The 18,259-nt window shown below is 41.1% G+C and overlaps 1 protein-coding gene across 4 annotated transcripts in view; it reads right to left on the reverse strand.

Annotated features, from left to right (window-relative positions):
- The window catches only part of cald1a (caldesmon 1a), a 48,614-nt gene extending 38,267 nt beyond the window's left edge, over positions 1–10,347 (reverse strand). For 3 of the 4 annotated variants that reach the window (XR_009130365.1, XM_058078057.1, XM_058078056.1), the window contains exon 1: positions 10,195–10,347. Coding sequence is in view for 3 of the 4 variants with exons in the window: in XM_058078057.1 (XP_057934040.1) it covers positions 10,195–10,215 (21 nt within the window). In the remaining variant the exon portion in view is untranslated. The remainder of the gene's footprint in view (positions 1–10,194) is intronic. The other variant, XM_058078058.1, reaches the window with a different exon arrangement.
- Positions 10,348–18,259: the final 7,912 nt, after the last annotated feature.

The raw sequence follows: 18,259 nt of genomic DNA on the forward strand, positions 1-18,259 counted from the left end.
ATCAGAAGTGAAAAACTTATCGGGATAACACTCTTGATAACTATATCAGACTATACATATAACATATGCATTATATGTTCTTTACAGATGCAATATTTTTACATTTTAGTCCCGAACCACAGGTGTGAACGCACCCTAAGTCCAAAACCGTGGCCTCCACCTGCGTCAATTTACTTCTACAACACGTCCTGAACACATACTATACCAACCGCCACCCAGCTTGTGTTTATATTGGGAGTTTGACGGACAGCTATTTCATTTCAGCCAGCATGGCTGGTCATTACGTCTAACCTACACAAATAGGGCCCTATTTTCCAAGGTGGTCTCCCAGGTGGCTGTCACAGGGCTGTTACAGAGTGGCACGGGGCGGGGGGGATGCTTGGATACTGGCCACCTTTTGATACCGAGTATTTTTTTGTCATCAATTTTTTTGTAATTATCATTACACAGCTTCTCTCCCTAATACATATAAAAACAATAACTGTTGAAACACGAAAAAGGGTTAGGATTAAATAAATTCCTAAATCCAAATAAAATCCTTATTAGACACGTTGAATTGTGCAAGTGAAATATGTGATGTAAAAAGCAAGTTTGAAACAAATAAAGCCATTGTTATTGGTTATTTAGGGTACTTTTAATGAGGACAGCCATAATGCGCATCCACCACTGCACTCTTTTCTCATCCAGTGAACCTTCAATAATCTCCTCACACAAGCTGCGTCCAAAAACAACAATATGCTAATGGATATTTTCAAGCTGATATGCGCCTATGGCAAAGATGGTCAGATACTGGGATTTTTTTATTTTTATTTTTTGGAGCTGATATGAAAAGTTAGTCTGCGTGACATGTGCCACATTTAATCCGAAGAGAAGGAGCCATTAGTCTAAATGCGGTGGCTAATTAATCCTTGCCGCCGCCCCATTAAGATGTCATGCTTAGTTTGTGTACAAGAGGTGAGCACTGGGTATAAATAAGCTATGAGGACACAGAGGACGTACAGTAAACCTTGGATATATCGGAAATTCGCTCACAACGGACAGATAAAAAAGAACCGATTTTTCTGTAATGCATTTCCAATAAAAATTCATTGCATATATCGGATTTTTTATAACAGATTTCGCCTATTTCGGACAAAATCTCCAGTCCCGTTCCAATGCATTTCCATTAAATTTCCCTCGCATATATCGGATGGCCGCATCGTTATGCTAATCTTGTTGATGTCACTGGCTATTGTCTTTCTCCTGGCTCTAGATTTAGGACAAATATAAAAGTGAGTGACGTCAATAATACTAGCACAGCAGTGAATGAGATCTTAACCTCACTATTGGAAATAACGTAGGCCTGACGGACGTAACAGGGCCTAGCTTAATTAACAATTTGTTATGCTCAGAGTCCAATAAAGTTAAATTCTCATTACCTTACGTCTCTTTTCATTGCCCAGTCCAGGTACATTGGAAACATAGTCAAGGAAGTGCCTTTTTATAACGGATAAAATCCGATTTACACATATACCGGATATAAATCCGATATATGCGTAAAACGGACATTTTCCGGTATACGCATATAACGGATTTCGCTAATATCGGACAAAACCAGTGGGAACAATTGAATCCGATATATCCGAGGTTTACTGTATATAGGTGTTGCATTTGTGAAAACCTCTAAAGGCCATAATTCTTTCTTTATTGCATCTAAAGGTCTATGTAGATAATCTTTGTATTATAGTGTTGATTATTCAGCTCAAAATATCGTTACTGGGATATTTCGGATTTTAAGTATAATCACTGGATTCATTTATTCATGTTGTGTATTGTCTCTTGGACAGACGCATTAAAGCCAGCCTCCAACAAGGTTAAACTACAGCGCTGGCCCTGGTATGAATCAGCCCTTGGTTTAATAAGTACCATTTGGCTGTCACCTCACTAGGCTATAGAGCCGCTCTATTACAGTAAAGCCCCTCCGGTGGAGGGCGAGGGTTATTCAATAAAACCTGACTGAGTGTTTCTTCCAATCACCACTGGCAGGCCTCTGATGAGGTAAAGAGATCTCCCATGCCAACCTCAGCCCCTTGCACGCTGCACCGTCTGATTAAAATGGTTTTCTAAAGCCATATTTCTGTGCTCCTTGCGCCCTTGCCAAGTTAGAACACAGGGAGACAAAATGACAAATGACCCAATAGATGCTTGAAATGAATCCACGAAAGCAACATGATCTAATCTGTAAAGGTCCATGATAGGTTAGAGATGATGGGTACCAGGATGGCTAATTTCTTGAAAAACTGTTGAGTCTTGCATCCAAAAAGTGGTACAGCGGTACGCTTTGCAACTTTTGCAAAAAAAAACGAAACCCATTTAAGGGTATCCATGTCTAAAGTTTGGCTACTCTGAGTGCTCAGATCCATTCCGCACAAGGAATCGCTCCTTGTTATTAATGACTACAGACACATTTCATAATAGAAAACATTTAAAATAATCCAAAATTGAGTTTTCCCATGTGGACAGGGCCTGAGGCTCTCCCGACTCTCCATTTGTTTGGGGTGTTGATGGAAGAATGACTCTGCTTTTGATCTCCACTCTTAATCACTTTCACCAACCCCCCTCCTGGTCTCAACAGGGCAGTGACACGTGAAGTGGAAAGTAATGGCAACAGTGGAGTGTCTCCGCCGCCAGCCTCATGTTCTCTCCTGAAACATTCCTCAGCGATCCTCGGAGGTTCGTATGCAAAATCCCCGGCTGAGTATGCTTCTGATTAGGAGGCACCAAAGACTACACTCTATAAATGCTCTCTTAAAACAATTACCTCCTGACGGCAGCTCGGCACCGAACCCAGACTGTGCTGATGTCTTGCATGGCTGAAACACACAATATAGTGTGTATACCGTTCATATTTTATCAGTATCACTTAATATCAGTCAGTCATTCAACAAATACATCATTCGTAGTGCATCTCGAATGGCCAAATGCCATTTTTTAGCTTTTCTGGTTCACTTACGACTTCACATCAAAACAAAGCATCTTGGCAACCAGTCGCAAATCAATCGCAACAAATGAGATTATATCCCGGCACATCTGCAGAATAGTGTTGTGATGCTCTTGAACAAATCTGTTCTTTTGAATGACTCATTACCATGAACGATGGGAATCGAGTCGCAGCTGGGAACCGTACTGCCGGGAATTGTACAATGAGTAACAGTCACTGTCAACGCAACGTGTTATAGCACAACCCTGTGGAATATTTACAATGAATCCAGATCAGACTTTCAGTATCAGTATTTCATTCATTCATTCATTTTCAACCGCTTATCCACACTAGGGTTGCGGGGGTGCTGGAGCCTATCCCAGCTGTCTTCGGGCCAGAGGCAGGGTACACCCTGGACTGGTGGCCAGCCAATCACAGGGCACATATAGACAAACAACCATTCACACTGACATTCATACCTATGGACAATTTGGAGTCGCCAATTAACCTAGCATGTTTTTGGAATGTGGGAGGAAACCGGAGTACCCGGAGAAAACCCACGCATGCACGGGGAGAACATGCAAACTCCACACAGAGATGGCCGAGGGTGGAATTGAACCCATGTCTCCTATCAGTATTTCAGAATAATTCAAACTCATATTGGTGGGATATCTAAATTCAATCCTCCCAGTGATTATTTCCATGATAAAACGAGTTAAGGCCAGGCTGGCTTCTTAAACCTAATATAAAAATGAGTCAAATGAGCTGTTTTTTTGAACGGCTCTTTGAAAGGAACCGCTCACCTAGATCCGGCTCCCCTCAAAGAGCCAAAAATCCCATCTCTACCGCAGAATTTCCAATCGCATAATCTAGGCATGTAACTAGCTACTGAACATGAGCCATTATTGTCAAAATAGTTGAACACAATTTGTTGCTCGATGAGCTTCACCCTCAGCAAGACACTTTTGGAGGTGCATTTGGGCTGGCAAACGACTCATCTTATGTTTCTGAAAGCCAGAGTATATGTTGGAATTTGTGTTTTTTTCCTTTATCATGTTCAATGGATAGTCTATACCGCTGTACAAGCATATTCACTTCCTATGCTATGTTCTTTTGGGAAGATATACTGTCACTTTTGATGCCATGATAAATTCTTCATGTTAGTCAAGATCCTTCTTGTGTCAGTCTTTACGGATAAAAAGTCAAAAAGTTACCCAATCTGACATTTCCATCTTCAAAGACTCACATTCCGGATTTGTGTTGGGTCTATAAATAGGAATGCCATCAATAGACCCCCTGGCTGACTGTGTTCTTTGGAATAACAACTTTGCGACAATATGGTCACAGTTTAAAGGTGTGATGTCTTTGTAGTAGACTTTTGCAGGGCATGAATATTTTGGTCTTTGAGGACATAAGAATGTATGTGGCTGGGCAATGAACCAAAAAAAGCAACACCAAAAGTTACTTTAGGACCCTTTACCATCCTAATTGCAGTCATAGTCTCGAGCAATGTTTAAAAAAATATGATTACATGTAGTAATCCATCACGATAAAGTCACATTCATTTAAGTTGATTAAACAAAGCCAAAATGACTCAGTTCCAAGGAAGAGTGCATACCCAAGTAAGGACAAGGTGGTTGTTTTTACGTGTATGATGTCACTCCTTGCTGCGTACAAGCCCGACAAATCTCCCCCACGTTATGGCGAGCGTCCAACATGTCGCTCACGCTCACGTAGAAGCTCCATAAGCCACAAGCATAAAGCCAGCAAGCCTATTAGTGACCCACACACTGGCCTGTCTGTCCCTAAACCCCCCCAACTTGTGCGACTCAGAGTGGTTAACCTTGCTAACTGTGTAAACACATGACCTCACTGGTCATGTGTTTACACTCAGAGGTATTTTTCACACACACACACACACACACACACACACACACACACACACACACACACACACACACACACACAGCGTGGATTTTCCTCCCTTAATTCCCCATCGCTCCAAACTACGGCACTTAAAGCACTGATTTGACAGGCGCTTGATTGGTTTTGGGATACTGGAGGAGAACAGAAATGAACAAAGGAGCATGAAAATAAGAAATATGAGGGTGATAGAGGAGAGAAAGTGGATGCTCGTGCACGTCTGAGGTCCCGCTGGGAGGACTCAAAAGGAAAAGCACAAAGCCAATCAGCTAACAGAGACATTTCCTGTGCTGGTTTTATCAGATGAAAAGATGCCCAAAAGGCTGAAAAACAGTATAAAGAGTGTACACTTCTCGCAACATGCATCATTGCGAGATGACATCAGAAGCGCCGCATTGGAGCGCTGACCTCACTCTCGCTCGATCAATCATTCAACCATGAAATGTGAGCGTTTTACCTTTTATGAAAAAAAAAGCCTTGCTGAGATTAAAATCATCACCTACTAAAAAAACAGGATTACAAATGTCTTGTTTTCATGGCTTTGAAACTTCTGGCGGAGCTTGGCATCTGGCGGCAAGCAGATGGCGAGCCGACGTGCCAATTACCAATGCCGACGTGTCATGCCGCTCATTAGGCAATCTGGCTCGAAGTGACTGCACTTTAAAGGCAGAAAAACGACATGAATGAAAGGTTGATCTCGCAAGCGTGTGACTAAAAGTCCGGGGAAATTGGGAGCGCAGGACGGCCTGTGTGATGATTGGTGTGACGCAAAGTTGCAGAAGTTTGTACAGGCACAGCACACCTCCAAGATGATCAAGTGCCTTGTTAAAAAGGTGATGGGGTGGCCTTGCAGCTCTCCTCCAGACCCAAACCCGATTGAGGCAATTGTCTGGTGCATTCCATGCCCAAGAGGATTAAGGCAGTCCTAGATAACAATGGCGCTTAGACTAAATATACACTTAGGAACACAATTGTCAGGGCTCGACAATAATGATGTACCGATGGCCCGGGGCAAGTTAAAACAAAATTTGGGCAAGTAAATCCAATCAGTGATATTCCCGTCAGGCAAGTGCAAATACTGCAAAGAGTTTTTTTAAAAGCGGTTCTTGTTGGGTGTTGGTAATTCCGGTGGTAATTTGCAAACCAATCCTTGCAAATCTTGAAATGAACCAATCAGAATTGTTTTAGTCCACGGTCCGCAGTACGCAGTACGCAGTACACAGTACACAGTCTGTGTTTTACCCACACCTGTTCTTGTTCGCGATCAACCAATCAGCGATCGTTAGACTACAAAAACATCTATCAAGGCGTCCCTGCCAACATCGTCTAATTCTTCAACAACTTTCATTCATTCATTTTCTACCGCTTTTTCCTCACTAGGGTCACGGGGGGTGCTGGAGCCTATCTGTCTTTGGGCGAGAGGCGGGGTACACCCTGGACTGGTCGCCAGCCAATCACAGGGCACATATAGACAAACAACCATTCACACTCACATTCATACCTATGGACAATTTGGAGTCCCCAATTAACCTAGCATGTTTTTTTTGGAATGTGGGAGGAAACCGGAGTACCCGGAGAAAACCCACGCATGCACGGGGAGAACATGCAAACTGGGGGTGGAATCGAACCCTGGTCCTTCTAACTGTGAGGTCTGCGTGCTAACCACTTGGTCACCGTGCCGCCCTTCTTCAACAACTTCTGAAGGAACAGCAAAAAGTGATGAACCAGTGCCTCCTATACGAGTATTTTATTAGCGGCAGCAAATCAAATGATGGCAAAGGTGAGTGAATCACGTTGCTGTGACAATTTGAAGTGGTCACAATAAAACACCACCGATTAGATCCAATACCAAGGGCTGATTTTGCACAAGCTACAAAATCTAGCGGTTCCATTTCTCTTGTGTATTTTTCTCACCTTTGCTTCACAAATTATTGTTTGACCATTGAGCATTTTTTTCTGGATTAAAAACACTTTACTAGTACACAAATGTGTCTATTCAATAATGTTTCATTGTTGTGCACAACTTATAAATATCACTATTTACTACGGCTACGATGTGTAAGGTATGCCATGCCATGTTAACATACATCACAATTTTTCAGACATTCCTCCAAATACAATGCGTCAGTACTATTATCTGATGAATTATCAGCATATATTGATATATGATATCATTATGACAGTCTTTTCATTTTACATGGGGCAAGTAGTTCTCACCTTAAGGATTCCCCATGGGCAAGTAATTTTTATTTTTAATGTAGAGCCCTGATTGTATTCACTTTCATTAACATATTACTGCAAGATCGCAAAGCTCTTATGGTGTGTTTTCCATAGATTTAAAGCAACACATCTAAAGTTTCATACCCTGGTACGACTTCCCCGGCAATTAAGCAGCACGATCACTTCAGCCTTCGCCACTCGTTACCCAGCGAAGAGTTAAGATTTCTTTTTCCGACTGTGCAACTCTCTCGCTCCTCTCGTGTGGTTGTGGATGCAGAGCATTCAAATTACACGCTATCCAATTCGCAAGAACAGAACGGGTGTGGGGGGGGGGGGTTGCGGGGGGACCACAGAGGCATAAGCTTCTTGTCAAATCACAATCAGACTCACTTTAGTCGCCCATTTTTGCATGTGTGTCTAAGGCAAACAATGTGCACACCAAACAGGTCAGAAGTCAGATACACAGGAAACATAGCTAGCATAGTTTCGGTGCAGCATTATAGGAAGAAAGCAGGGTAATCGGCCTGGTACCTGCTGTGAGGACACAATGCATGCTTGGAAAAACATATTGTACAATAAAAAAAAATGTTCCTTCTATTTAGCTGCAGTTGGCAGTCATTGCTCAGCGGTGGTAAGAAATGGTGGATTCCTTCATGGAACTCGATACGCTCGTGGATTAAAGGGGCTCTAGTATCAAACTTTTAAGAGCGCACGTGTGGATGCATGTTGATGATGATGAAGAAAGGGTCACCTGATCCGGCCATTTTGTAGCTTTAATCACACAGAGAAGGGAAAAAGGGAGGGAACGTACAGTACAGTAAGGAGAGGCCTTCAACCACACAATCCAGACTCCGGAAATGCATGGCAATGTTCCCTACATCCTGCCTGCCCGGCCCTGGCTCGCCGTGCACACGCAGCCAAAGCCCTGTTATCACCCTGTGCAATTACCTCCACATTTTGCCTGCGCCCACATCACACTGCGCCAATTATACAACCCTACTGCTACATGTTCCACTTTCGCACTTACAGGGTTGCCCAAACTTTTACTAGCATTCTTACTTGAGCACCTGGTTGGTGATGGAAAGTGTTGGAATGTAGGAAGGTGCGTTCAAGTCCCTGCTAGAATGGGGTAGACACTTGGTGTGATGCAGTGCAGTTTGACTTAATAATAGAGTAAATAAACCATTTAAGATGAAAATAAAACTCTTAAATAAAAAAGTTCATGTGTTTCCTAAGGGCCCTAAGTGGAAGGACATGTTGTGAACCCACAGTAGGCTGTGTTGTTATTATGATTATTATGTTATTGTCAGGTCTGTGGTGACATACTAATTAAAACCTGCAATAAATGCCTGTTCTGGTGATTATCTCTGGTGCATGTCTCGCCAAACAATTACTGACACCTAGTGGCCAATGTAGAATACTACATTCACAATTAGCAGGCTTCTTCTGCCTTGTATTTGTATTTTAGTTTAGTCGCCATTTTTATGCTTAATGTTGGAACCATGAACACAATACCACATGTATTATCCAAACCACCCGTGGAAAGCAACTGGTTTGGGGACAATCTCGGCATCAGATTAGCAAAACAAACACCTTATTAACCTTTTAATCATGCAAAAATATTTTTTTCTATGTCAGTTATGCAGGTACACAAAATGAAAAGACACATGACTGTACTTGTTTATGTACAAGGCTCAAGTGGTTAGCACGCAGGCCTCACAGCTAGGAGACCGGAGTTCAATTCCACACTTGGCCATCTCTGTGTGGAGTTTGTATGTTCTTCCCGTGCATGCGTGGGTTTTCTCTGGATTCTTCCCACATTCCAAAAACTTGCTAGGTTAATTAGCGACTCCAAATTGTCCATAAGTATGAATGTGAGTGTGAATGGTTGTTTGTCTATATGTGCTCTGTGATTGGCTGGCCACCAGTCAAGGGTGTACCCCGCCACTTGCCCAAAGACAGCTGGGATAGGCTCCAGCACCCCCTAGTGAGGATAAGCGGTAGAAAATGAATGAATATTTGACCTATAATGCTTACTGACTTCATACTTGCATACTAACTTATGCTTTGTTTATATTGTTTATATTATACGGACTGCTATTGCTGCTTCTTGAATACACACCTCCCCATATGTGTCAAAATATCCGTAAGAATGACCATCAATATCGTTTGATGTGCTGTAATTTCACTCTAATCTTCGCTATAAAAGACACACACCCCTCCATCAAAGCATTATTATTAAAGCCACTAGTGTTTTATCTCACAACATTGTATGATTGTGCTTTAATTACAAAACATTCCACTCAAAAGAGTGCAGTCACTTGGTGGTCATTTTCCTTTAACGTTCACTTTATGCACATGTGGGCTACTCAAAATCAGTTGGCGAGCTATTGGTAGCACATGAGCTACCTGTTGGAGACCCCTATATTAGTCAGCGCTTGGGTACTAAACGTTGTGGACTCAAGGATGTGGGGGTTACATCATGAAATAAAAATTGCATTCCCAACTCCTCCTCATCAGTTAGTTTCATTTTGAATTATTATTTTTTGGTTCCGCCTGTGGCCTCAAAAGCACAGACACACAAAGTACTGATCCCTCCCTCCTTCCATGCATGCATACATTTCACACATATTACTAGCCATCAAAAGACTTGCAGGCCAACGCAAGTTCACATAAATGAGTAGGGAAAGGGTGGATGTTTGACATCATAAACATTGCTTTTACTTTGAAATGTGCTGGACATCCTTTAAACATGGAGATTTTATTTGTAAAAAGTTTTTTTTATGACTCTTTTAGTCTCTTTAGAACTTTATTTCGGCGGATTATGTATATATATATATATATATATATATATATATATATATATATATATATATATATATATATATATATATATATATATATATATATATTGTATACTGTGTTTAAAACCTCTGTGACGTTTTGTCTGTGAAAAGTTAGGAGAGCTCACAAAGGAGGGAGCGGCGATCAGGGCAACTCCTAGAAAAATCCGCATTCTTTGTTAAAAAAAGAAAGTGTTAAATGCAGCATTTAAACGCTACAATAAGTTATAAGACTGCACAGTTTCTTACCTGTGGATCGTAACGGGACATGGTCTGCTTGCTCGATGTGTGAGGAGAAGGAGAAGAAGAAGAAGAAGAAGAAGAAACAGCCTGTCTGATGACGCTCCTCTGCTCCAAGTAGAACCGATCCAAGGCAAGCCCCGCCCACTCGAACCTGATTGGTCCATTCTCGCTTCGCTCTCCTGCAAAAAAATAAAAAATAAAAAAACACATTGTTTCATTCAGACTGTTGCAAAACTTTCTACGGAAGAGAATATTTAGATTAAAAAGTGCCACACTGGAAGCACTGTACTTTCTTAATTTCCTCCCTCCGTGAATTAAAAGCTTTGTCTTTCCATTAAAAAAAAAACAAAAAACAAAACAATGCAGCACTGAACAAAGCCTCGAATTTAAGCGCATTAAGCCACTGGTGCACAAATGAGCACCATATGCTGCATGTGTCTTCCCGAGATAAAGAAGAGCAAAAAAAATGAATGCAGCATGTTGATCGTGTGTGTGTGTGTGTGTGTGTGTGTGTGTGTGTGTGTGTGCTAAAAGCCAGCGTGCACGACAAGGAAGAGAAACAAAGACATTCCTTTGTAAAATGATGACTTTCAAGATAAAGCTGCCATCCCCAACCGATGCCAAATTGCCCAAAGTGACTGCCAGGAATGATTCTAAAGCTTAGACAAGTTAATATAAACATTTTTTTCTACTCTAATCATAAGCTCAGGTGTGTACATGCAAGCCTTGCCTCATTACATTGAAATGACTTAGTGATGGAAAACAAATGGCCGTCATGATTTGTGCCAACAAAGTAAGCCTAAACTCCATGGATATGTGTCTGGATACACACCAAGGAGGAACATGATGGCTCTTGGCTGCTTTGCCTGGTGTCGGTCTGCACACAATATGGAATTTTTTCCCACATCCTCAGTATGTATCCCTATCCTGCCTTTTTGGAAATGCTCAGATTCTGATGACAAAAATTATGATTCAAAACAGATGTTTACATGTTATGCATATGCGGAATGCCTTGTAATCTTAGAAAGTGCCGTCCCATCCCGGAGGTTATCAGGTGAGCACTTCCCATCAGAGATGTTAAACGGAAAAGTGACACCTCAGCCTCCTCTTAATCACGGCAGCGCCATATTACCTCCGTCTCTACAGCTTTTTGATATACGAGAGGCCATTGGAGCCATTTGGATGACAATATTAGCAGCTTGTGGTTCAATTGTCGCTTGTTTCAGCAACACACACACACAAATATAACCCCGCTGTCAACCTTTGAAATGATTTCTACTTCAGAAGATGATCTGCGGCAAATAAAATATTGTGCAATGTTTGATATCAGACGATGCATCTGTGTCCAATCAGAGCAAGGTCATTTGTTCAACACGAAGAGGGAGAAAAGTCCTACAACACAACAAGATGATGGAAAATTGTTTTGACTGATACAATATGCCCCCAGAAGTACTTCCTGTATTATCATGCTCAGTTCCTCCACAAGGACAATAAATGGATTGATGAAGGGTGATGCTTGGACATCCCCTGGTGGAGAGCAACGTGAACATGAGTTATATGCCTTCTTTGTCCATTTGGCAGGAGTACATAGAAGTGGTGTACCATCAGGGCCAGCAAAGCCTTCTCTGCTGGCCTAAATTAACTTTGATTTTGACCACTTAGATTCTAGTATGTTCATTGATTCAATTTGTACCGTTTATCCTCACAAGGGTTGCTGGGGTGCTGGAGCCTATCCCAGCTGTCTTGGGGCGAGAGGCAGGGTACACCCTGGACTAGTCACCAGCCAATCACAGGGCACATATAGACAAACAACCATTCACACTCGCCAATTAACCTAGCATGTTTTTGGAATGTGGGAGGAAACCGGAGTACCCGGAGAAAACCCATGCATGCACTGGGAGAACATGCAAACTCCACACAGAGCTGGCCGAGGGTGGAATCGAACTCGTGTCTCCTAGCTGTGAGGCCAGCACGCTAACCACTCCTCCGCCGTGCAGCCGATTCTATTATGTATTCCATGAAATTGTATTAATTCATACTCAATAGCATGCACTGATTCCAGTTACTGTATGTTTAAGATAGATTTCTTTTTGTCCAATCAAATTTAAGCTTCTGTGTGACATCTGCAATAGGGCCTTCAGCATCAGCGGTGCTGGCCTATGTCCCTTAAACCGGTGTTTCTGAACTAGTGGGTTGAGAAGCAAAAGTGAATCACAGATCCAGTAAGTCAAAAATTAAATTAGTTCAACGTAGGTGTGCAATGATACACAAAACGGTTCTGTTCGGTTCTATATGTTTGTGTTACGGTTCGATACGTGACAGGCTGAGTCCTGTGTGTGTGTCTGTGTGGGTTTGGAGCCTGATTTTGCTGGTGTGTGCTTGCTTGCAACCACCCCCCTCACTATCCTTACAACGTTCCTTACAGGTATTACAGTATTCCCTTTCTCTGGAATGCAGCACATGTGTTATATTGCATTTTTGTACATTATTAATGGTTCATGGAATTGTGATGTGATGGCGTGGTCTGCTAAGTCCTCACTCAAGGCCCAAATGCACATCCTATACTGCCACTCGGCTTTCATTCTCATAGGTGTTTCTAATACTTTGTAATATTAGGCGATTGCAATGCATTTTGCCAAGCAAAGAAATGCATAAAACACATAAATATAAATTTGCATAAAGCAAACATATTATAGGTGTAGATTGGCTGGCCACCAGTCCAGGGTGTAACCTGCCTCTCGCCCGAAGACAGCTGGGATAGGCTCCAGCACCCCTCACAAACCTCGTGAGGATAAGCGGTAGAAAATGAATGAATCAATTATTAAAAACTTATTTCAAAGTTACACTTATTATTAATAAAAACGTATTTCTATCTGCGATTAATTGCAATTAATTACAAGTTAACTGTAGAAAAAAATTTGATTAATTGTGATTATATATGTTCATAGATTGACAGCCCTAATAATACCATAATAAACAGTATATTTTATAGAACCTCATATTTTTTTTAATCAGCACAACTCATATTAGTTCTCTAGTAGTAAACATGAGCGAAGTATATTTTGCTTAAAAACGCAGGGCAGTGCTGTTAGCATGTCACAGGTTACGCTGAGCCTTAAATTGTGATGTGATGACGTGGTCTGTTAAGTCCTCACTGAAGGCCGAGGTGGCAAATGCACATCCTATATACATATACTGCCACTCAGCTTACAATCTCATTGTTTTTTTGTAGTACTTATACTCATACTGTATGCTAATATTAGGCAATTGTAATGCATTTTCCAAAGCAAAGAAAAGCATAAAACACATACATATACTGTTATGACACAGATATCAAATGGCCTGTGAGTGACAGGAGTGAATTGGCGTCACTTGCATGCATGATTATCATACTCGGACTCGGGTCTGTGTGGTCTCCCACATTAGAGCGTCCCCTAGTGGAGAGGAGGTACAATGACGCATTTCATTGATGCAAGTTACTTGTTGTTGGGCCAGTCTGGACTTCTAATTCTGCATCAGACAATAGGTATGCCATCCTTTAGTTCCCCGATTGTTGTCATGTTGCTTTGCAAATATCCATGCTGCTGCGTGTGAACAGACAAATATTTTTCATCGCTTTTTGGATTAGAGCGGATCAGCGTGTGTGAACACAACCTGACACCACCCGTGGATTTTAATAGAAATCTCAGCAATTCCCTTTCGAGATTGGAGATAATCATTTCACTTTCGGGTGCGCTTAGAATCGCAAATAGATCTTATCTTTTCGCCAAGGAGGATTAAGACGAGGGTTTGATGTTCAAAGACGAGCAGAGCTCCCAGGTAAAGGTGCGGGTTTGCTTGCTATAAAGTATTCATTTCCATTACAAAGAAAGTATTTTCTCATACAATACTACCATCCTAGAAGTCCAGTTTTTGGAGCAAAAAGTTGAGCAAGAAAAAAATCACAGTACATTTTGTGGAAAAGAAGTTATGTATGAATATGAATTGTATCTTTTGATACTCCTTGTGTGTACAGCTTTCTATGTCAATTCAGTGTGTTAACTTTCTGGTTGAGACGTCTTTATTCAAGACACAAGCTTCCGCACTTGGGTTTCAAAGCACAAAAAAACCATCCATTAGACTCTCAGTACCAGTGGATGCATACTAGATTACTCCACAGTGACAGCCAGCAGGGATGCAACCAGCACAGTTAACTTATTTGGATAAGAACAAATAATGCGCCCGAAGCAAGCATCTCAGCCCGAGTAGTGAAATATATATATATATATTTTTTTCTTCCTCACAGCATGGAACTGTCACAACACAGCAGCTAATTTCTAGCAAGAATCCCTTTGGATTAAAGCTGCTGTAAGGGACTATTTATCCCAAGCAGAAGGCAGTGTGTCAGCGCCTATTGCCAGACCTGCTGGCTGGGGAAGTAGTGACACACACACACACACACAGCTGCACAAGTTGCTGACGTTTTGTTATCAGCTCTTTAAACTGGCTGAGCTCTCATGTGCCAAATAAACGCTGCAAGAGGGTCAAGTAGCAGTGCGTTGGTTATTAGCGCTGTCAAAACTGCTACAGCAACATAATTAAACAACTCATCATCAATAAGACCATTGTGAATGCATGTACGGTAGAACCTCGATTAGCATCCGCCGCCTTGGTTAGCATGTTTTTTTGGTGAACTTTGAAAGTTGACGTCATAGTTTTGCCAAGTACAATGTGACAGCAAGATCAACAAAGACAACACTGGTGTTTTGCTATGACGTATTTTTGGAATATTGTTTTTTTTACGCACAATTAACATGCACATATTCTGTTTGACCCTTGATCCAACAAGCAGGAACAAATGGAAATGGAAAAAGCAGAAATGGAAGAAGGAAAAAAGAATTTTGAATGGTAAGTTTAACTTCAAAGTCTTGGAAGATTCTCTCTCCAGAAGACCAAAGTTATTTGGACTTTTGTGAGTTGAGTTACGTCGACTCTCAAATACCAGGGAGAGGAGAGACGGTACTGGAGCACAGGCATTTTAATGATCATTTATATTTATAACACCCTGTTTAGCTTTATTCAACTTATTTGTTGGGTGTTTTTGCTAACCTTTATTTGTAATGTTAGGCACAATTACGTTTTGTGATGTGATGACTCAAATGATATTTGAGTGATGGACAGTTTACCTTACTAATGTCTACTTAATGGACATTGTGTTGTTTTTTTTTTTTATTAAGCTGTTTATTCATTCATTCATTCATTCATTTTCTACCGCTTATCCTCACGAGGGTTGCGGGGGGTGATGGAGCCTATCCCAGCTGTCTTCGGGCGAGAGGCGGGGTACACCCTGGACTGGTGGCCAGCCAATCACAGGGCACATATAGACAAACAACCATTCACACTCACATTCATACCTATGGACAATTTGGAGTCGCCAATTAACCTAGCAGGTTACACCTCCAGAGTGTACCCCGCCTCTCACTCGAAGACAGCTGGGATAGGCTCCAGCACCCCCTGCGACCCTTGTGAGGATAAGCGGTAAAAATGAATGAATGACTGAAATATAGGTGTAATAAAAACTTGAAAATGATCTTTCAAAGGTACACTTATTGTTAATAAAAATGTATTTCTATCTGTGATTAATTGTGATTAATTATGAGTTAACTATAGAAAAATTTGATGAATAGTGATTAAATATTTTCATACATTGACAGCCCTAATAATACCATAATAAACATGATATTTTATAGTACCTCATATTTTTTCTAATAAGCACAACTAATATTAGTTGTCTAATAGTAAACGAGAGTGAAGTATATTTTGCTTAAAGAACACAGGGCAGCGCTGTTAGCATGTCACAGGTTACGCTGAGCCTTAAAAACCTATAATCATCACACAGATGAGTAGATCCTCATAAGCCGAAGCGAGAGACAACGCAGATCGCACTCAGAACAAAATCAAGATCCATTTTTCTTGGCTGCTGTCAAGCTGGGGCACAAACACGCAGAGCAAGGGAATCGTTCCCCAAGTGCAATCAATAACAGCAACATTATAAAAAGATGAAATGCATAAGCCTGGCGGACAATCTCGTCGTCTCTGACAGGTCCTTCTTGTTGACAGTATGCGAAATCAAGATGGACTGCTCCCAAAACGGGTGAAAGTATAGAATTACAGCACTACAATGCCTGTGTTCCTCCTTAATGTGTTATTATGAGTGCCTGAGAGCATTGATCGTACACGTGCTCCACTTTCAATACCCGTTCGACCCATAAAACGGGTCTGAGCGGCTCTAATTTAACATGCATTGATTGAAGGAGACGTCGGGCCAAGGCGGCACTGATTATCAGGATGTAATTGTACTGGAGTCCCAAGGCGATGCTTGTCTCCAGTATGCTGACCCAAACCCTAGCCTGGATCTTCTGCTGCCTAGGAGTCCACTGGGAGATATTTTTAGCTGACCCTCATCAAGATGGAGTGACAGTGGAACCTTGGTTACAGTCATCAATCCATTCCAGAAGGTCTGACTCAAACCGAAACATACTCTAACCCAAGTAGTTTTTGCCAGAAGAAATTATGTACATATAATTATCAGAATGATGCTAACCAAGGGTCCGCTCTATTAGCAAGCTCAATGGCTGCTAACAAGGATAAAAATACTTTAAAATGTGCCTCACACAGTGTACTAATACGGCAAAAGACATGTGTTGTATTGTACACTTTTACATTATTTCTTACGCAAAAAAATTATTTGGTTTATGATTGCTTCAGTTACAGTCGAACCTCCTGGAACAAATGACTGATGCTAACCAAGGTTCCGCTCTATTAGCAAGCTAACTGGCTGCTAACAAGGATAAAAATACTTTAAAAGCACGGTTGGCCTCACACAGTGTATTAATAAGGCAAAAAACATGTGTTGTATTGTACACTTTTACATGATTTCTTACGCAAAAACTTTATTCAGTTAATTACTGTTTCGGTTACAGTCGGACCTCCTGTAACAAATGAATGATGCTAACCAAGGTTCCGCTCTATTAGCAAGCTAAATGGCTGTTAACAAGGATAAAAATACGTTAAGCGCACAGCTGGCCTCACAACATGTGTTGTATTGTATGCTTTTACATTATTTCTTATGCAAAAAAAATTGATTTGGTTAATGACTGTTTCAGTAACAGTCGAACCTCCTGGAACAAATGACTGATGCTAACCAAGGTTCCACTCTATTAGCAAGCTAACTGGCTGCAAACAAGGCTAAAAATACTTTAATTTGGTTTGGCCCCCCACAGTGTACTAATAAGGCAAAAGACATGTGTCATATTGTACGCTTTTACATTATTTCTTATGTGAAAAATTTATTTGGTTAATGACTGTTTTGGTTACAGTCGGACCTCCTGGAACAAATGAATGATGCTAACCAAGGTTCTGCTGTATTAGCAAGCTCCGTTGGCCTCACACAGTGTACTAATAAGGCAAAAGACATGTGTTGTATTGTACACTTTTACATTATTTCTTACGCAAAAAAATTATTTGGTTTATGATTGCTTCAGTTACAGTCGAACCTCCTGGAACAAATGACTGATGCTAACCAAGGTTCCGCTCTATTAGCAAGCTAACTGGCTGCTAACAAGGATAAAAATACTTTAAAAGCACGGTTGGCCTCACACAGTGTATTAATAAGGCAAAAGACATGTGTTGTATTGTACACTTTTACATGATTTCTTACGCAAAAACTTTATTCAGTTAATTACTGTTTCGGTTACAGTCGGACCTCCTGTAACAAATGAATGATGCTAACCAAGGTTCCGCTCTATTAGCAAGCTAAATGGCTGTTAACAAGGATAAAAATACGTTAAGCGCACAGCTGGCCTCACAACATGTGTTGTATTGTATGCTTTTACATTATTTCTTATGCAAAAAAAATTGATTTGGTTAATGACTGTTTCAGTAACAGTCGAACCTCCTGGAACAAATGACTGATGCTAACCAAGGTTCCACTCTATTAGCAAGCTAACTGGCTGCAAACAAGGCTAAAAATACTTTAATTTGGTTTGGCCCCCCACAGTGTACTAATAAGGCAAAAGACATGTGTCATATT

The sequence above is a fragment of the Doryrhamphus excisus genome, chromosome 7 (genome assembly GCF_030265055.1).
Source record: "Doryrhamphus excisus isolate RoL2022-K1 chromosome 7, RoL_Dexc_1.0, whole genome shotgun sequence".
NCBI lineage: Eukaryota > Metazoa > Chordata > Actinopteri > Syngnathiformes > Syngnathidae > Doryrhamphus > Doryrhamphus excisus.